Source organism: Amblyraja radiata, chromosome 1, assembly GCF_010909765.2.
Source record: "Amblyraja radiata isolate CabotCenter1 chromosome 1, sAmbRad1.1.pri, whole genome shotgun sequence".
In the NCBI taxonomy this organism is placed as follows: domain Eukaryota; kingdom Metazoa; phylum Chordata; class Chondrichthyes; order Rajiformes; family Rajidae; genus Amblyraja; species Amblyraja radiata.
Genome location: NC_045956.1, coordinates 140,728,549 through 140,750,421, shown reverse-complemented (window position 1 = coordinate 140,750,421; position 21,873 = coordinate 140,728,549). Strand labels below are relative to the sequence as shown.

At 41.1% G+C, this 21,873-nt stretch overlaps 1 protein-coding gene across 3 annotated transcripts in view; it reads left to right on the top strand.

Moving 5' to 3' along the window:
* The window catches only part of tln1 (talin 1), a 245,220-nt gene that overhangs the window by 149,571 nt on the left and 73,776 nt on the right, over positions 1 to 21,873 (top strand). For all 3 annotated transcript variants that reach the window (XM_033031712.1, XM_033031693.1, XM_033031702.1), the window contains exons 21-28: positions 921 to 1,087; positions 2,836 to 2,964; positions 5,604 to 5,717; positions 7,587 to 7,700; positions 8,254 to 8,388; positions 9,293 to 9,421; positions 15,345 to 15,447; positions 17,912 to 18,120. In XM_033031712.1, the coding sequence (XP_032887603.1) occupies positions 921 to 1,087; positions 2,836 to 2,964; positions 5,604 to 5,717; positions 7,587 to 7,700; positions 8,254 to 8,388; positions 9,293 to 9,421; positions 15,345 to 15,447; positions 17,912 to 18,120 (1,100 nt within the window). The remainder of the gene's footprint in view (positions 1 to 920; positions 1,088 to 2,835; positions 2,965 to 5,603; positions 5,718 to 7,586; positions 7,701 to 8,253; positions 8,389 to 9,292; positions 9,422 to 15,344; positions 15,448 to 17,911; positions 18,121 to 21,873) is intronic.

Sequence of the window (21,873 nt, the reverse complement as noted above, 5' to 3'; positions counted from 1 at the left end):
TGGGAAGGAGAATTAAAATTGTTAGCCACCGGGAGATCAGGTAGGTCCAGATGGACTGAGCGAAGATGTTCAGCGAAACGATCGCCCAGTCTATGTTTGGTCTCGCCGATGTACGAATCCACATCTTGAACTACGGATACAGTAGATGAGGTTGGAGGAGGTGCAAGTGAACCTCTGCCTAACCTGAAAGGACTGTCAGGGTCCCTGGACAGAGTCGAGGGAGGAGGTATAGGGTCAGGTGTTGCATCTCCTGCAGTTGCAGGGGAAGGTACCTGCGGAGGGGGTGGTTTGGGTAGAAAGGATGAGTTAACCAGGGAGTTGCAGAGGGAACGGTCTCTGTGGAAGACGGAAAGGGGTGGAGATGGGAAGATGTGACTAGTGGTGGGATCCCATTGGAGATGGCGAAAATGTTGGAGGATTATGTGTTGTATGAGATGGCTGAATGGTTGAAAGGTAAGGACTAGGGGTACTGTCTCTGTAGCGACTAGGGGGAGGGGGAGCAAGGGCGGAGCTGCGGGGTACCAAGGAGACATGAGCGAGGGCCTCAACTATGATGGGAGAGGGGAACCCCCGTTCCCTAAAAAATGAGGCCATTTCGATTAATTATCAATCCCTCAAGCAAAGACACTAAATTATTTTACTTGCTTAGATAAAACAGCTCGTGAAATTTAATGGACATATTGGATCTTTCAACAACTATTAAATTTGCCCAATGATCAAGATCGATTTAAAAAAAAACAAAAAAAAAAAAACATTTAACGTCCAGTTCAGAAAGCTGTTTGGTGTTTACCCCTTAAACCCATGCCAAACACATTCTGAAACAAACGCATCAACAAGATCAAGGCTGACATACAAACATGAAAATACAACAGAACATTTGTTTGGAATATTGATATATGCAACCTCTTCCCCCAAAATAGGTGAGATGGTGAGACAAGCTAGAATTCTGGCTCAAGCCACTTCAGACTTGGTCAATGCTATCAAAGCTGATGCTGAAGGTGAATCTGATCTTGAGAATTCTCGAAAACTGCTGTCTGCAGCTAAACTATTGGCTGATGCCACAGCCAGGATGGTGGAAGCTGCAAAGGTAATGTTGCAATTTTTTTAAAAAACCCATTTGTGTCATACAGCATGGAAACAGGCCCTTTAGCCCAACTTGCTCACACTGACCAACATGCCCCATCTACACTAGAGCCACCTACCTGTGTTTGCCCCATATCCCTCTAAACCTATCTTCTTCTAGTCCTTGACAAAAGTATCTTGGATGCTTTTTATACTTGTTTACAAATACAGTAAATTTGACATCAGCCCATATTCATTTTTAATGACATTGCTTATTATGTTGTGCTTTTCTCCTTCATACAGGCTACAATTAAGTATGTGTGCACAATATTGTCATCACAAAATGTACCCCTGAACAGATTGTATGACTGCTGTTACTTCCATATAAGGAGCTCAAGTCATAACATTCATATGTTTTTCATGGGTAATGCTTAAACTGTGCACATGACTGATAACCATATCAGTGTTTATGATGCATACATCTACTTCCTGTCTGGGTCAAGGACTGCAGATGCTAGTTTACACAAAGTTCGACACAAAATGCTGGAGTTGCTCAGTAGGTCAGACAGCATCTCTGGAGAAGGGTCTAGACCCAAAACATCACCTAATTTCTCCCAAGATGCTGCCTGACCTGCTGAGTTACTCCAGCATTTAGTGTCTATCTTGGGTCAATATGTTGATTAGTTAACCTGAAGCTCTGAGCTTTGTTTGAGATAACGCTGTACATCAGCTGATGTTTTTGGCCATAAGCATACTGAAGTCTCACTTAGATAAAGTTTACTACTAACTACTTACAAACCTCGAGGAATAATTTCAACCTCTCATTGCAGTGAATTATGCATTACTATCGTTTATAACCTTCTGAGTTGGAGGGAAAATGCTTGAATGCATGTGATATATTTAACAAGGTAAACATAGAACTGTACAGCACAGGAACAGGCCTTTGGCACGCACTGTCTGCACCAAGCATAATGCCAAGGTAAACTGGTCTCATCTGCCTGCAGGTGTCCCATCGCTCAATTCCCTGCATATCCATGTGCCTATCCAAAAACCTCTTAAATGCCATTATCACATCCGTTTCCATGACCACTCTCGGCAGCGTGTTCCAGGCACCTATTACTCTCTGTGTAAAAGGCTTTCCCTGCACATCCCCTTTATACTCTGCCCCTTTCGCCTCAAAAATATACCTTATAGATTTGACATTTTCAACCCGGGGGAATAAGGTTTTGACAGTCTTAAACAACTGTGACAGGGCTGGAACCCGCAATCTGCTGTGACATCACATCAAACGCCAAAGTACAACGCCGTATGCAATAGGCCGCACTGTCCCTTCCTAAGTAAAATCTTAAGGAAACGGGTTTCTGTTTGAATTCTGCAAATTATCGAGATATTCAATGCTGAAAAGCCATCCTTTATCCTAAAAGGCAGGACTTGCTTGAAAAGGAGCGACTTGCATTTATATTATACGCACATTTGGGAAAAACAATTTTCCCTTTTCAGTATTATCAAAGGAATATTACAGAATGAACTTTTATCTCTAAATTGAAAAGTGAACTTTGAAATGAAGGCATATATTTTTAATGGTTATACTATAAATTATTTTTAAAAGCTTCAAATGAACAGAATTGGAAAATCTAACCTTTTATAAATGTCGTGTCAGATTTTATTTTGACTGTTATTGCTACTTGGTTATTGTCCATTGACAAAATGTTAAGACATGATTTTGCATTGACATTAATTCTATAAACCCTCATGGAGTTCAATTGTTTTTAGGGTGCAGCAGCTAATCCTGACAGCGAGGTGCAGCAGCAGAGGTTGCGAGAAGCTGCCGAAGGTTTGCGCATAGCAACCAATATTGCAGCACAGAACGCCATTAAGAAGAAATTAGTGCATAAACTAGAGGTGGGTATCGAATATAAAGAGTTCTGGGAGTAGTTGCCTGCAGAGTTCAACAACAAGCTGAGGATATTCAATAAGAAATAAAGTGGACGAGCTTGAGGCTCTGTTAGAAATTGGCAAGTATGATGTTGTGGGAATTCCAGAGACATGGCTGCAAGAGGGCCAGGGCTGGGAAATTAATATTCAAGTGTATACCTCCTATCGAAAAGACAGACAGGTTGGCAGAGGGGGTGGGGTAGCCCTGTTGGTTGAGGAAAGAAATTAGGTCCCTTGCAAGGGGTGATATTGAAACAGGAGATGTGGAGTCAGTATGGATAGGACTAAGGAATTGTAAGGGTAAAAAGATCCTAATGGGACATCTACAGGCCCCCAAATAGTAGCCTGAATATAGGGTGCAAGTTGAATCAAGAGTTAAAATTGGCATGTCGTAAAGGTAATGCTACGGTTGTTATGGGAGATTTCAACATGCAGGTAGACTGGGAAAATCAGGTTGGTATTGGACCCCAAGAAAGAGAGTATGTGGAGTGCCTCCGTGATGGATTCTTAGAGCAGCTTGTACTGGAGCCTACCAGGGAGAAGGTAATTCTGGATTTAGTGTTGTGTAATGAACCGAATTTGATAAAGGAAACTCGACGTAAAGGAGCCATTAGGAGGTACTGACCATAATATGGTAAGTTTTAATCTCCAATTTGAGAAGGAGATGGGTAAATCGGAGGCTTCCAAGTTACAGTTGAACAAAGGGGACTCTGGAGCCATGAGGGAGGAGCTGGCAAAGTTGACTGGAAAGATACACTAGCAGGGATGACAGTGGAACAGCAATGGCAGGTATTTCTGGGAATAAGTAAGTAAGTAAGTTTATTGGCCAAGTATTCACATACAAGGAATTTGCCTTGGTGCTCCGCCCACAAGTAACAACATGACATAGTGACAGTTACGAATGACTCAGAAAACACTAAACATTCATAATAATAAAACATTAATGATAAAACACCATTGATCAAGCATGAGAACCAACAAAATACCAGATGCAGTTTAATGTGGATAAATGTGAGGTTATCCACTTTGGTAGCAAAAACATGAAGGCAGATTTTTATCAAAATGGGGTCAACTTGGGAAAAGGGGAAGTACAATGAGATCTGGGAGTCCTTGTTCATCAGTCTGTGAAAGTAAGCATGCAGGTAGAGCAGGCAGTGAAGAAAGCGAATGGCATGTTGGCCTTCATAACAAGAGGTGTTAAGTATAGGAACAAAGAGGTCCTTCTGCAGTTGTATAGGGCCCTTGTGAGACCACACCTGGAGTATTGTGTGCAGTTTTGGTCCCCTAATTTGAGGAAAGGCATTTTTGCTATTGAGGGAGTGCTATTGAGGGTAGGTTTACAAGGTTAATTCCCGGCATGGCAGGACTCATATGTTGAGAGAATGGAGCGGCTGGGCTTGTATATTCTGGAGTTTAGACAGATGAGAGGGGATTTTATTGAAACATAAGATTATTAAGGGTTTGGACACGCTAGAGGCAGGAAACATGTTCCAAATGTTGGGGGAGTCCAGAACCAGGGGCCACAGTTTAAGAATAAGAGGTAAGACATTTAGAACGGAGATGAGGAAACACTTTTACACACAGAGTTGTGAGTCTGTGGAATTCTCTGCCTCAGAGGGCGGTGGAAGCCGGTTCTCTGGATGCTTTCAAAAGAGAGCTAGATAGGGCTCTTAAAGATAGTGGAGTCAGGGGATATGGGGAGAAGGCAGGAACAGGGTACTGATTGTAGATGATCAGCCATGATCGCAATGAGTGGCGGTGCTGGCTCGAATGGCCAAATGGCCTACTCCTGCACCTATTGTGTATTGTCTATTGAACTTGGTTATCTCAAGGTTTAGTTTAAGATGCTTAGTTGTTAAATGCAAAAACTGATCAAGAACATTTGAGCCAGAATAGTCTTTGTTTTGGTTTGTGCTGCAATATCTCACATCAACCTTGCTGGGCAGCAATATCCCATTGGTTTCAGTGCTTCAGCAAAACAAGTGAAAGATGATGTTCCAGTTCTATGTGATGGAACCGAGCTCGCTGGGGTGGTGGAGGGGAATTAAATGGTATACAGCATAGCTGGCACACACTCTCTCTTAATAACATTTAAAATTTTAATGCAATCCCATTTATCCAATGAGCTTGCAATTGTGATTTGGTAACTTAGCAATTATATGATTGCTGAAAGGATGCCAAGCCTAAAGGTCAATGTTTTAGTACAAATTCTGCAGATGCCATTTGCAAATTTGGATTTTGATGGGTCTAAAAATGAAATGTTGGCATGAGATGCAGACCTGATGCTGTGAGATTAGTGTTGAAGTATCCACTGGCTCACCAACTGTACACTCTGGTTTGCAAAATTTATTCTTATCTACTTTGACCCATGTGGCATTGGGGAACTGCATGGCCCACTCCTGCCAGCTCTTGATTTGGCTATAAAGACCATGGTGGCAGGCAAAAGATATTTGAGTTTTATACCATCCACCACATCTGGAGAACTATCAAGTCTTTCATTTTACTCTAGAATTGCTGAGGTTACCTAACCACTCCGCTTATATCAAAAGGAGCTGTTGTGGAGAGAAATTGAAATTATTATTTACGATGTTACTTATTTTTTCCAGAATGCAGCAAAACAGGCTGCAGCTGCAGCTACACAGACAATTGCAGCTGCACAGAATGCTGCTTCATCCAACAAGAACCCTGCCTCCCAACAGCAAATGGTTCAAAGCTGCAAGGTGAGACTCAGTATTACTATCATCAGTAGAAACATTTGGTTTCTGCCATATGTCGAAGGAAGATATTTGACCCCAGGTTCCTCTTGATACTTCCGAGTTTCCCACCTTTGCTGCAGGAGTGATTGGTCCTCTTAACATTGGAGGAAATTTGATCCCATTCTTGACTGACCATGTCGTTGAACTGTGTCTCTTGCTAATGCTTGAGTATTATTGAAGTTAGTTACACTGATGAGCAACAGCTCATTCCAGCATTTAGAATTTTATTAGTGCAATTTGTTTGATGTAACTTTATTAAGACCATGCTTTGTGGAGCCATTTAATGGCAATTGATTAGTTAAATTAGCTTTAATGAAGTAATTGACAAAATGAATTTGAAGATCTAATGTTTTGCCAGTAAGTTAATGTTCCATGTAATTATAGCACACTTTTGATGATATGAAAGTAACTATTATTTGGAATATCTTATTTCCCAAGGTCATGCCTAGCTTTGCCACAAAATATTGTTTGAATCTATGTAGAGGCTTAGAGTCACAAAGCACGGAAATAGGCCCTTTCCCCCACCATGTTCATCCCTCATATATGCCCAGCTACACCAACTTGTGTTGGCTCTGTGTCCCTTATGGTTTGCCTATTCAAGTACCTGCTTAAAAGTCTCTTAAATTTAGTGAGTCTATCTGATTAGATCACCTTCTCTGTTCGAGATATCAAACAATCTGTGTTTCAACAAAATAACATTTCCCCTCAAATCCCCTTTAAATTTTCTTCCTAATCTATATCCTTCTGTAGTCTTGGATAGCCTTCCTCACCATTTACAACATTATTAATTTTCGTGTCATAGTCAGACTTACCATTTATACTTCCTACATTCACATCCAAATTGTTCATATATACAGTATCGCAAACAATAAGGACCCCAGCAAAAGTACATTAGGTACCTTCCCTCCATCACAAAACCAAAACTGCACAAATCAAATTATCAGAAGACCATCTGTGACATTGCACACAGCTGCCTGCCCTTGCTGGCACATATATCTGCAGTAGGAATCTGATTAACCATACAATTAATGTACCAACCCACACCTCTTTGGGATGTGGGGAGTAACTGGCATGGCCAGTGGATACCCATGTGGCACGAGGCAGAATACCTGGACTTTATACCTTGCCTGAACATCTGGACGCCCGCAGCGGCGACTGCGGAGGGTTGAGGTCCCGACCCCGAGGGAAAATGGAGGAGGACTGGCCAATTTTTGTGTCTTCCACCACAGTAATGAATGCTGTGGTGGATGTTTGTGTTAAATTTTTATTGTGTTTTTGTGTGTTATTTTTCATTGCACCGCTGCTGGCAAATTCATTTCACTTGCACTTTATGTGCAAGTGACGAATAAAACTGATTGATTGAATACAAAATCTCCACTAGGATTTAATCCAGATTGCTGGACCTGTATGTAACATGGCAACTCTACCAGTTGCACCATTGTGCTGTCCCTGATTAAGTATCCTTAGCCGTATCTAGTATCACAGACTCTAAGAATTCTGCCTCCATTACTTCCTAGTCTCATTATTAGCCCTTTACTCCAGAATACATCACATTACCTTAAATCCTATCACTTCCATTACTTTAAGTTTCTTAATGCCCAAATGTGTTAACAAATGTTTGTTCTTGCTCCTCTCATGTTCTTTTCTGGCTCAGAGGTGATTTTTTTCTCTCTCTCTTGATCACACTTCTGTGATGTGGCTCAGACTATTTACCCTGTTAACGGCCTTCTGTGGAGATGGGTCAAATGGCTTTCCACATCCAGCTAGTTGTTTTTGAAATGCAAGGGCTACGAAAGCTTGATGCTTATTTTAAATATGATTTTGTATTTGCAGTCTGTTGCTGAACAGATCCCAATGCTGGTCCAAGGTGTGCGTGGCAGTCAGTCACAGCCCGACAGTCCGAGTGCACAGCTGGCTCTCATTAGTGCAAGTCAGAACTTTCTCCAGGTAACAAAATATCTGTCAATAGATTTGTCTGTGTTTTGTCTGCCTTGGGGAACCTTCCCGTTCATTATTTTCCATTTCTTCTAGTGGAGCTGCAAACATCCTCCCCCTCTATCCCTCTCCCCCTCTCCCCCTCTCCCCCTCTCCCCCTCTCCCCCTCTCCCCCTCTCCCCCTCTCCCCCTCTCCCCCTCTCCCCCTCTCCCCCTTCCCCATCTACCCCTCTCTCCCTCCCATCAGAAAGTGCACACCAGATTCTGGAAAAGCTGCTTTCCCAATGTTATCGGGCATCGGAACGATCCATTCATAAGCTTAGGGTTCTGCCAGATTTTCCTCTACCCCATTGCGGACATTGGACTTGGACTCTGGAATTGATGCACTACAATACTGAGAACTATATTCTGCACTCTGTAATCATCCCTCTTCTCTTCTTATTGCATTTGATTTTGTCCGATTGTATTTATGTATACATCTGATTGGATAGCGTGCAAAACAAAGCACTTCACTGTACCACTGTGCACATAACAATAATAAACTCTTTTAAACTTTCTTTCCTAGCCTGGTGCTAAAATGGTTGCTGCGGCCAGATCTACAGTTCCTACCATTGGAGATCAGGCCTCAGCTATGCAGCTCAACCAGTGTGCTAAGAACCTAGCTAACACATTACAAGAGCTGCGAGCAGCTGCCCAAAAGGTGAGTGAAATATTTATAGCCGTTGTGGGGTGTAACTTACTATAATAGCTAACAACAGAATGCTCAAGATATTTATGTCATGTTTCCACGATGAACACAGGGATTGGGTGACAAATACAATTAAAAAAGAAAATGGGTGCTTGATACTCCTGTGTATGTGTGCACACAATATCTATATTTTTACATTATTTACATTACATTACAATACCAGAATTATCTATAAAGTAGCAGGTCTTTTCCCCTTTCAGTTTTTCTTCTCCAGTTGTGACATTTACTTAATATTTCAACAAAATCATCAGATTTTTCATTAGTTACCGGATTACATCCCAGAAAATAAATGACAAATAATTGTTTTGAGGATTTCCAATTTCAATCAGCAGTATATTTTCATGAAATCAAAATTGTGAGTTGAAGTAAACTCTTGTTTGTTTAGCAATATTTTTGTTGCAGAATAATGAGCGCAGAAAAGAAATTTAGTTTTTAGTTTGGAGATACAGCAGAGAAAAGTAGGCCCTTTGGCCCAATGAGTCCAAGTTGACTATTGCTCACCTTTTCACATTAGTTCTATGTTATCCCACTTCATATAGACTCCTCACAAACTAGGGGCAATTAATTGTTTTAAGGAGGCCAATTTACCTACAAACATGCAGTTTTTGGGATGTGGGAGGAAACCAGAGCCCCTGGAGGAAACCCATGCAGTCACAAGGAAAATGTGCAGCTCACATAGATAGCACCCTAGGTCAGAATCGAACCCAGGTCTCTGGTGCTGTGAGACATTTCGAAGATTTAAGACCATTATCTCTTTTTCCATTTAATGGTATTTGCTATATTTGTATTGACTGAATACGTTATTCTGCTGAAATATGCATTTATCAATTTAAGTGGTGTTTCTTTTCCCGTGTAGGCACAGGATGCCTGTGGCCCCTTGGAAATAGATTCTGCTCTGAAACAGATCAGAACAATGGAGAAAGACCTGCAAGAAGCAAAAGCAAACGCCGCAGAAGGAAAGTTGAGACCGCTGCCTGGTGAAACGGTAATTGGTCCTTCTGCTTTGTTCTATATTTGGTCATCAATAAAAGATTTTGGTGCATTGATAGATTAAGTAAATAGTCATTATACCTCTGGTCAAATGTGACTGATTCAGTTCACATTAACGAGGCAACGTCATAATGTACAAATAGGAACATGGGAACATTTCATTCTAAAAAATATTCATTCTTTGAGGAGGATATGCCAGATATTGTTTTACTAGATGATATAAAGCTGGATGTGAAGCAAGGTTCTGAAACGAATCTTGAACGAAAACAATAATTGTTTACTCAGGGAATCTATATCTATTCATTCCTTTCTGGGTTTGAAAGGCATTCTGTTCTAGCTTGTCTATAAAGACACACAAAAGATGGTTGAAATGAATGGGTTTTCCTGTTCCTGGGAACAAATTAGCCACTTTCACATAACTTTGAAATGGACGTTACAATTGGGCAGCTCCCGCAAGTGTCAGTTCTTGACAGCCAGAGAAATTGTGTTTATTTGTTAACTTTCAAATAGCTGGTGAAGATAAAGAGTACCTTGAGCCTGCTTCACTCTTTAATGAACTCATTGCTGATCCAATCTTGGCCTAAGCAAAACTTTTCCGCTTTCCCCAAGTCCCTGATTTCCTTGTCATTTAAATATTAATCAATCTCTGCCTTAAATATATCCAATGATAAAGATTCACAGCCCTTGGAAAGAAGAAATTCTTCCTAATTGTAGATCTCAATCCTAACCAGGTTGTTCCAAATGCAATTTCACCAGTGATTTATGAAGTTGCAGTATATTAGAAAACAAATGATTGACTTTTTGCACACTACCATCAACCACTTTTAAAATAGCTTAAATCCGTCAGCAGGTACGGTCCCTAGTTTTTAGTGCTTTTGTTCAGTTCAACTGCTCTTTTCCTTAATGTCATTGTGCAGATGTGATGTATTCCACTCCTCCCTAAACTGAATTTAATCTGCCATTTGCTAGTCCCATTCCCATGTTAATTTCCTTCTGCAGATTTATAGGCTTTGAATGAATTGAATTTATTTGTCATTCAGAAATTCAAATGTCATTACCCTACAGTCACAACAATAAAAAGCAAACAACACACACTTACATTGATACAAATACATCGATATAAACAAATACATAGATTTAACATAAACATCCATCACAGTGATTCTCCTCCAGGCACCTCCTCACTGTGATGGAAGGTAAAAAAAGTATCTTCTTCTCTCGCGGTCAGGCAGTCAAACTGCTGCGTTGAGGCGATCGAGGCTCCCGATATTGAAGCCTTTGTTAGTTTTAATTAATTCTAGGTTTAGTAGCAATGTTGCTTCTGTGCTGCAGGATCTTTGTCACGACAAGCAACCCCAAAACTGGACATTTTGGAACTCTACTCATGACATTTTTGATTTGCTCCACCAGTACTCCATTCCACCAATTTACTCAGCAATATTTTGATACCTTTTTGACATTGTTTCCATTGGATTTTACAGACAATAGATTATAAATAGTTGAGACCACAGCCCTTTGATGCATCATCATTTCTCGATCTTGCGTTGTCTATCCTGCCAATTTTCTATTTGTGCTAATATATTAGAAACATAGAAAATAGGTTCAGGAGTAGGCCGCCATTCAACATGATCATGGCTGATCATCCAGAATCAGTACCCCATTCCTGCTGTCTCCCCATATCCCTTGATTCTGTTAGCCCTAAGAGCTATATCCAACTCTCTTGAAAACATCCAGTGAATTGGCCTCCACTGCCTTCTGTGGCAGAGAATTCCACTAGAGTTGTCCCTAGGGTGATTAATCGTTAACTTGTGCAGTAACTTTTAGTGCAGCACCTTAATGAAAGGTTTTTAGTACACTTCATTAATTTCCCCTTTAGCCTCCTGACGAGAAACATCCTCAAAGAATTCTAAATTTGTCAAAACTTGTTTCACAGACCAATGCTAATTGTGTTTGATTAGATTTTCAAAATGTCCAACTTCAATTTAATGAATGTTAATTTAATGGCGCAGCGGTAGAGTTGCTGCCTTACCGAGAATGCAGCACCGGAGACCCGGGTTCGATCCCGACTACGGGTGTTGTCTGTATGAAGTTTGTACATTCTCCCCGTGATCTGCGTGGGTTTTCTCTGAGATCTTCGGTTTCCTTCCACATTCCAAAGATGTATAGGTTTGTAGGTTAATTGGCTTGGTAAATGTAAAAATTGTCCCTAGTGAGTGTAGGATACTTCCAGTATAGTCCCTGGTGGACTCTTCGGGAGTGATGATCACAAGACAAAACAATTCCAGCATTTTCCAAATGCCGTGTTGTTTGCTCAACTGACCAGTAATTTACTGCTTCCTGCCTTATCCCAATAAAAGTGCATTTATTTACAGTTGTTACATTTATAGTTTTCCACTACTGGGAATAATTTAAAAATCTATGAAACCTTTGAAGATCAAAACAACGTTCACTATCACTTCAGACATCTTTTAAGACCTTGGGATGCACATTGTAGTGCATAGCCTCAGGCCACCTGATAATGGAAGGAAGAGAGCAAGGGAAATTGTGCAGATACATTGGGGAAATGGGTAAGAAATTGCAAATAAAAATCATGGTGATGTTCAACCACATAATATAATTTGGCCAGAAGAGGTTATAAAAAAAAAGAGAATAAAGGAATAGGTTTTTTTCACACACATGATTCCTTTCTAAACCAACATGTAAATAACCAATAGGTTATTGAATCTAGTAAGTGAGTAAGTTTTATTTATATAGCACGTTTTAAGTCAACTCGCATTGACACCAACGTGCTTTACATAAAATAAATAATAAGTTTCCATACAAACCATAGAAAAAGGATAAAAAAAATAGTAATGGAGTATGGACCAGAGTAGATAATAAAAGTAAAAGGAAGGGAACAAACACATGGCAGTGTTGACCAAAATGCAATATAGAGTCATAGAGTGATACAGTGTGGAAACAAACCATTTGGCCCAACTTTCCCACACCGACCAACATGTCCCAGCTACACTAGTTCTTTCTGCCAGCATTTGGTCCATGCCCTATCCATGTACCTGTCTAACTGTTTCTTAAATGTTGGGATAGTCCCTGCCTCAACTACCTCCTCTGGCAGCTTGTTCCATACACCTTTCCAGTGTGACACCATCTTTCCTATAAAACTGTGTCCAGAACTGAACACAATACTCTAAATGTGGCCTCACCAACATCTTATGCAACTGTAACACGACCTCCCAACTTCTATACTCAATACTCTGGCTGATGAAGGCCAATGTGCCAAAAGCCTTTTTGAGCATCCAATCTACCTGTGACTCCACCTTCAGGGAACTATGCATCTGCATATCTAGATCCCTCTACTCTACAACACTACACAGAGGACTACCATTCACTGTGTCGGTCCTGCCCATGTTATACTTCCCCAAATGCAACACCTCACATTTTTCTGCATTAAATTCCATCAGCCATTCCCCAGCCCACTTGGCCAATTGATCAAGATCCTGCTGCAATTTTTCACAACCGTCTTCACTATCTGCAAAACCACCAACATTTGTAACATCTGCAAACTTGCTAATCTTCAATATACTTTAAAGTGATGAAAGATTATTTTTTATTTTAAAAATGAGGTGAATAGAACATTTGAGAATAGAATGATGGAGAACAAGGTTTCAAATGTTTAAAATGTTCAATGGAGTGGTGGAAAGGTATGCAACGCTAACAGCAAACTAAACACTCATGAGACTCCAGGGTAAAATACAATATTTTACAAAGAGCCATACATCATTTCCTTCATACCATCAAGCACACAATATGCAAGTGCAAAGCAAACAATAAAAAAGAATACAGAGGCCAGAAATAATGCAGAGAATGTTTACAAGGAAATATTAGCGTATACAAATCAGAGGATGTTGAACAGCCAAGTCTCTTTTCCCTTAAGGTTGTCTGATGGATGCTCTAATGGGGACTCTTTTAAAAAAAAAATAATAATAATTGGAGCTTCAATGGAGTAGATGCAGAGAAAATGTTTCTGCTTGCAGGGAAACAGCATAACTAGGCACAGGCAATGCAATATTGCCACCAGAAAATCCAGCAGGAAATTCAGTTTAGTTTAGTTTAATTTATTGTCATGTGTACCGAGGCACAGTGAAAAGGTTTTGTTGTGTGCAATCCAGTCAGCAGAAAGACAATACATGATTACAATCGATTCATTTACAGTGTATAGATACATGATAAGGGAATAACGTTTAGTGCAAGGTAAAGCCAGCAAAGTCCAATCATAGTCTGAGGGTCACCAAAGAGGTAGATAGTAGTTCAGCACTGCTCTCTGCTTATGGTTGAGAAGGAAGATTGTCCGATCCTCGATCACACCTTGAGCTGACAATAATATAAATGCATTTAAAAAGAGTGTGGATAAGAAAATGAAGGTAAAGGATATGGAGGGTTGTGCTTATAGATTTGGATGAGTAATGATGTGTGGAGGCTTAAATGGAGTGTGGATGCTTGCATGGACATGGTGCTGAAAGGCATGTTTCTGCAGGAACTGCTGTATAATCCATTGTGCATTGGAACCTAAACATGGATATAATTGTTATTAATTAGCAGACAAAAATGAAATGGGATAGTTCATGTTTGCCAAAAAATATAGTTCATAATATATTGCTTAATAAATCCTGCATTTACTCTTAGTAAATACACTCAAACATAATTTCCAAATGCCTTGGGCGATGACCATTTGGCTCATCAAATCTACAGTTCTTGGGCAAACCCATCAGACGCATTCCCCATTTTATTTCCTTGTGATCTGTTCTCACACAGTTTAGTTCAGAGATACAGCAGCCCACCACCCAGTTTGCCACGACCGGCGATCACGAGCACTATCCTAAGCACTAAGGACAATTTACAGAAGCAAATAACTGCACGTCTTTAGAGTGTGGGAGGAGACCAGAGCACCAGGAGAAAACCCATGCAGTCACAGGGAGAATGTACAAACTTCATACAGACAATGCCCGTAGTCAGGATCAAACCCAGGTCTCTGGTGTTGTAAGGCAGCAAAATTACCGCTGTGCGACTGTGCCACCCACAGGAGTGACATAGTCATACAGCATGGAAAAAGGCCCTTCAGCCCAACTTGCTCACATCAAACAACATGCCCCATCTCCACTCGTCCCACTTGCCTGCATTTGGCCCATACTCCTCTAAACCTGTCCATTCGAAATGTTTCTTAAACGTTGTGATAGTACCTGCCTCAACTACCTCCTCCGGCAGCTCGTTCCATACACCCAGCACCCTTCCAGTGATCCTCAATTCCCATACTATGGGCAAGAGACAGTGTACGCCTACCCGATCAGTTCCGAATAGATCCAGTGCATCAAACTCCGCTGATTCTCCAATCCCTCACACATGCTACGGGTGATTTACGATACAATACGATAAAACTTTATTCATCCCCGGAGGGAAATTGGTCTGCCGACAGTCACAGCACACAAGATACACAAAAACTTGAAATTAAAAGTGACAACAAAAAGAAAAAGACAAGCGACTGTTGGCTCCCCGGGATTTGCAGTGGATACTTTAATCTTGCAACCTGCATGTCATTGGGATGGGGAGAAAGCAAGAGGAAGCCCATACATTCCCTTGGATAGAACTCTTTCCACCAGCTCCAGTTTAAATTCAATTTGGAATATTTTGGAGGACCAAGAAACCAAGAACCAAGCAGTCGGGACCAAACCTGTGAAACAGCAGCACTATGTGGGGTAGAAATATGCCGACCATATCTTAAACCATATCTTAATAACATAATTGTGTTAACTTAAAACTGTTAGCTGATATTAACATAACTTAATATAACATAATATTACATCACTTTATATGGAGTCTACAATGTAATACTGAGAGATGATAATTTTCTCTGTTTGTATCAACAGCTAGAGAAATGTTCCCAGGATTTGGGAAGCAGCGCCAAGATGGTGGGTGCTTCTGTGGCTAAACTACTGAGCGCTGTCACACAAGGAAATGAAAATTACACCGGTATGTTGAATTATTGTGGTTCAGACAGAAAAATGAAAATTGCATTGGTATATTGAATTATTATGGGTCAGACAGCACACGGCACAGATAATTCAAGCAAAATAGTCTGGGTTATAGATTTCTATTAGGTATGTAACTAAAAATATATTGCATGTTATTCTGGTTGTTATCTGAGAACATTCTCTTCATATTTCAACCTTGCCCAATACGTCTCCATTTCAACTGTTTGGAAAGCTGTTTTTGTCCTATTTCCGTGGCCTTGGCGTGATTTTTTTATTTTGAAATGTGTTTTAGGGTACATCTGCGTATAAAAATAAGTACTAGTTTTATATTAGGAATTAATATATACTTAAATTAACAGTTCTCATGATCCCAGCCATTTTATTCAAAAAAAGCAAGGCTAATATCTTGATCTGTATCCCAAATGGCAATGAGTGAATTCATTTACAGTTTGCAATGTTTAGATCAGTAACATCATTGATGCAATTGTAAATGGTGCAACATATTAAACATATTACATTATTAAATTATAAAACAGTGCCTTTGAGCCTGTTTCAGGCATAATTTGAGCTTGGATATTTCATTCAAACTGGCAAGGTGTAAATCAATTTCCATCTTCACCACTTCCTTCTCCTAAGTGAAAATGGACCAGTGCTTCCACACCTCAACATTTTTTTTCTGTAAATAGAATCCCAAATTTCCTGGAATTTGAAGGTATTTCCTGAAATTTTCAAAAATGCTTCCTGCGCGCTATTTATTGGGGTTTTTTCGAGGGCGCACATTAACCACACAAAGAAGAACAATGCAAAACAGATCTTTGTAACTACACCATATCTGCCTGTTTCTGTTACTCACATGTACAGTGTAATGCAAGGCAGCTTTCGTTGCCTCCAACAACTTTCGTTATCTTCGTTTTTTCAACCAGCTCTCATGTGTCTCTGCTCCCTCCCTCCCCCTCCCTCTCCCTCCCTCCATCCCTCCATCCCTCCCTCCCTCCCTCCCTCCTTCTCCCTCTCTCCCTCCCTCTCTCCACCCCTCCCCCCATCTCCCTCTCTCCACCCCACCCTTTCTCCCTCTCTCTGTCTCTCCTTCTCTCCACCTCTCCCTCTCACCCTCCCCCATGAGCCCACCCACCATTCTGTAAAATGAAGGCCAATCCCAATGTAACTGCAGTCCCACCGCCCACTGGTAACCTTTCACCACTAGGCTTATCCACAATTCTACCACTGCCTGAAAAATAATCAAAGGCTCAACTTTCACTGAGAAAGAGAATTCCAAAGATTCATTGTTATATGAGAATTTTCCCGAACAGTCTGTGACCCATAGCGCTGTGGCCATAGTGCTATATTTAAAGCCCATAGCGCTGCAGCCGGTAGTGCTATATTTAGAACTCATAGTACCTATGCGTTAAATTGACAGCGCCCTGTTTAAACCTTTGAGCGCTAAACCGGCAGTGCTGTGTGTATTACCTTTACACCCCTTCGCGGGCCAGAAGCGGAAATGTTCCCAAATTATTCAATTTCCCTAAAATTACCCGAAGACAACCAGAATTTCCTGAATTTCGTGTAATTTCCATCAAAGTAGAAACACTGAAATGGACCTAATATCTATAAAGCATTAAGGTGGATAAATCCTCAGGCCCTGATGGGATCTATCTCAGATTATTGAGTGAGGCAAGAGAGGAGATTGCGGGGATCTTGATGAAGGTCTTTGCGCCATCTCTAGCCACAGGTGAGGTCCCAGTGGACTGGAGAGTAGCTAATGTCATTTGTTTATTTAAGTAGGGAAGAAGAAGGAATCGGGGAAATTGTAGGCCAGTGAGCCTCGTGTTAATGGTAGAGAATCTATTGGAGAGGATTCTTCAGGATAGGATTCACTCCCATATGGAAGATTAGTATTAAAAGGCAGTGAGTTAATCTGTCAAATTTAACAGTAGTACATCGAAAAAATCAAAATTTGTTTTTGGATAATGCTGCAGAATTTGAGGTTTGACAGCATTCATGACATTTCCACAACCTAGCCAGCCCTTGTTTAGACTGGCTAAAGAAGATGGCTATTCAGTGACAGGCAGTGTTAGAAGAGTTCCCCAGTATATTTCAGAAGCATCAAGAGAAAAAAGAGGATATGCTTGAGATACTTAGAAACTTAGACACGTAGAAAAATATGTGCAGGAGTAGGCCATTCGGCCCTTCGAGCCAGCACCACCATTCAATGTGATCATGGCTGATCATATTTCTGCTTTTTTCCTCATATCCCTTGATTCCTTTCGCCTTAGAGCTAAATCTAACTCTCTTGAAAACATCTTGTCTCTATTGTCTTGTTGGATAGATCAGGAGATAAAGATTAATGTTTTACATTGTGACTCTGTAATGTGCAGGCATAAAATTGTAACAGACATGAAAAAAATATTATTTCTCCCCTCTGCCTCATCCCTTCATCTTTCTCCACTGTGTCTGTGTTTCAGGGTTGGCCTCCAGAGAAGTAGCTCAGGCATTAAAAGCTCTTGGTTCAGCTGCGCGAGGAGTGGCAGCCAATACTACTGACCCACAAGCGCAGAATGCAATGCTGGAGTGTGCAGGTGATGTTATGGATAAATCTAGCAATCTAATTGAAGAGGCTCGGAAAGCCATGGCGAAGCCAGGTGATCCAGAAAACCAGCAACGTCTGGCACAGGTTAGTGCACTGCAGCGTGACAGTCTTTCACTAGCTTTTGTTCTTCCCTTTCATCAATTTAACCAGACAAGACCTGAAATTTATTTTTAGGGAGAATATGGCTGTACAGTGTACACAAAAATTCATACACTCATATTTTTCTTGGTGAGGATTATCATTCATTTATTGTGTATCTGCATCTAATTGTTACCTATGGCATGTGATTTATCACTTGCCATTTCCCAAGGCTGATATCCTTAGCTTGATCCACATATGCTCATCAAATCATAAATTTTAGTCAACCTTTAGACGGGCCTTTTGAAATATCTATGCCTTTTGAAAGACTAGGAAATTGCAGAATTAATCTGTTTGAATGTGAATTCATTAAGACCTGCTTGAATTGTAAAATGTTAATTTTAGCAGAATTAAGTTACTTGTAGAATGTTGGCATAGGCAATCTGTTGCAACATATGAAAACGGGCAGTATGCTACTATTTTGACTTCAGAAACATGCAATAATATTTGTACTACAATTTTTTTGTACACAGTGCCCTCCATAATGTTTGGGACAAAGACACATCATTTATTTGCCTCTGTACTCCACAATTTGAAATTTGTAATAGAAAAAAAATCACATGTGGTTAAAGTGCACATTGTCTGATTTTAGTAAAGGCAGTTTTTATACAGTGGCTTGCAAAAGTTTTCATACCCCTTGAACTTTTCCACATTTTGTCACATTACAACCACAAACGTAAATGTATTTTAGTGGGATTTTATGTTATAGACCAACACAAAGTGGTGCATAATTGTGAAGTGGAAGGAAAATGATACATGCTTTTCAAATTTTTTTACAAATAAAAAACTGAAAAGTGTGGCGTGCAAAAGTATTCAGCCCCCCTGAGTCAATACTTTGTAGAACCACCTTTCGCTGCAATTACAGCTGCAAGTCTTTTGGGGTATGTTTCTACCAGCTTTGCACATCTAGAGACTGAAATTTTTGCCCATTCTTCTTTGCAAAATAGCTCAAGCTCAGTCAGATTGGATGGAGAGCGTCTGTGAACAGCAATTTTCAAGTCTTGCCAGAGATTCTCAATTGGATTTAGGTCTGGACTTTGACTTGGCCATTCTAACACTTGAATATGCTTTGATCTAAACCATTCCATTGTAGCTCTGGCTGTATGTTTAGGGTCGTTGTCCTGCTGGAAGGTGAACCTCCGCCCCAGTCTCAAGTCTTTTGCAGACTCTTAACAGGTTTTCTTCCAAGATTGCCCTGTATTTGGCTCCATCCATCTTCCCATCAACTCTGACCAGCTTCCCCGTCCCTGTTGAAGAAAAGCATCCCCACAGCATGATGCTGCCACCACCATGTTTCACAGTGGGGATGGTGTGTTCAGGGTGATGTGCAGTGTTAGTTTTCCACCACACATAGCGTTTTGCATTTAGGCCAAAAACTTCAATTTTGGTCTCATCTGACCAGAGCACCTTCCTCCACATGTTTGCTGTGTCTCCCACATGGCTTGTGGCAAACTGCAAACGGGACTTCTTATGGCTTTTTTTCAACAATGGCTTTCTTCTTGCCACTCTTCCATAAAGGCCCGATTTGTGGAGTGCACGACTAATAGTTGTCCTGTGGACAGATTCTCCCACCTGAGCTGTGGATCTCTGCAGCTCCTCCAGAGTTACCATGTGCCTCTTGGCTGCTTCTCTGATCAATGCTCTCCTTGCCCGGCCTGTCAGTTTAGGTGGACGGCCATGTCTTGTTAGGTTTGCAGTTGTGCCATACTCTTTCCATTTTCGGATGATGGATTGAACAGTGCTCCGTGAGATGTTCAAAGCTTGGGATATTATTTTATAACCTAACCCTGCTTTAAACTTCTCCACAACTTTATCCCTGACCTGTCTGGTGTGTTCCTTGGGCTTCATGATGCTGTTTGTTCACTAATGTTCTCTAATAAACCTCTGAGGCCTTCACAGAACAGCTGTATTTATACAGAGATTAGATTACACACAAGTGGACTCTATTCACTAATTAGGTGACTTCTGAAGGCAATTGGTTGCACTGGATTTTATTTAGGGGTATCAGAGTAAAGGGGGCTGAATACTTTTGCACGCCACACTTTTCAGTTTATTATTTACATTTACATTTGTGGTTGTAACGTGACAAAATGTGGAAAAGTTCAAGGGGTATGAATACTTTTGCAAGCCACTGTACATGTTGGTTTCACCATGTAGAAATTATAGCAGTGTTTATACAAAGTCCCCCCATTTCAGGGCACCATAATGTTTGGCACATGGCTTCACATGTGTTTGGTGTGTTTAATTGACTCCTTAATGCAGGTATAAGAGAGCTCTCAGCACCTAGTCTTTCCTCCAGTCTTTCCATCACCTTGGAAACTTTTATTGCTGTTTATCAACATGAGGACCAAAGTCGTGCCAATGAAAGTCAAAAAAGCCATTATGAGTGAGAAACAAGAATAAAACTGTTAGAGACATCAGCCACACATTAGGCTTACCAAAATCAACTGTTTGGAACATCATTAAGAAGAAAGAGAGCACTGGTGAGCTTACTAATCGCAAAAGGACTGGCAGGCCAAGGAAGACCTCCACAGCTGATGACAGAAGAATTCTCTCTATAATAAAGAAAAATCCCCAAACACCTGTCCGACAGATCAGAAACACTCTTCAGGAGTCAGGTGTAGATTTGTCAATGGCCACTGTCCGCAGAAGACTTCATGAACAGAAATACAGAGACTACACTGCAAGATGCAAACCACTGGTTAGCCACAAAATAGGATGGCCAGGTTACTGTTAGCCAAGAAGGACTTAAAAGAGCAACCACAATTCTGGAAAAAGGTCTTGTGGATAGATGAGACGAAGATTAACTTATATCAGAGTGATGGCAAAAGCAAAGTATGGAGGAGAGAAGGAACTGCCCAAGATCTAAAGCACACCACCTCATCTGTGAAACACGGTGGTGGGGGGTGTTACGGCCTGGGCATGTATGGCTGCTGAACGTACTGGCTCACTTATCTTCATTGATGATACAACTGCTGATGGTAGTAGCATAATGAATTCTGAAGTGTATAGACACATCCTATCTGCTCAAGTTCAAACAAATGCCTCAAAACTCATTGGCTATCTGTTCTTCTACAGCAAAACAATGATCCCAAACATACTGCTGAAGGAACAAAGGAGTTTTTCAAAGATAAAAAATGGTCAGTTCTTGAGTGGCCAAGTCAATCACCCCATCTGAACCCAATTGAGCATGCCTTTTGTATGCTGAAGAGAAATCTAAAGGGGACTAGCCCCCAAAACAAGCATAAGCTAAAGGTGCACAAAAAAGCTGGAGAAACTCAGCGGGTGCAGCAGCATCTATGGAGCGAAGGAAATAGGCAACGTTTCGGGCCAAAACCCTTCTTCAGACTGATGGGGGGTGGGGGGGCGGGGAGAAGAAAGGAAAAAGGAGGAGGAGCCCGAAGGCTGGGGGATGGGAGGAGACAGCAGGAGGGCTGAGGAAGGGGAGGAGACAGCAAGGACTAACAAAATTGGGAGAATTCAATGTTCATGCCCCCAGGATGCAGACTCCTCAAGCGGAATATGAGGTGCTGTTCCTCCAATTTTCGGTGTTGCTCGCTCTGGCCATGGAGGAGACCCAGGACAGTGAGGTCGGATACGGAGTGGGAGGGGGAGTTGAAGTGCTGAGCCACCGGGAGGTCAGGTTGGTTATTGCGGACCGAGCGGAGGTGTTCGGCGAAACGATTGCCCAACCTCCGC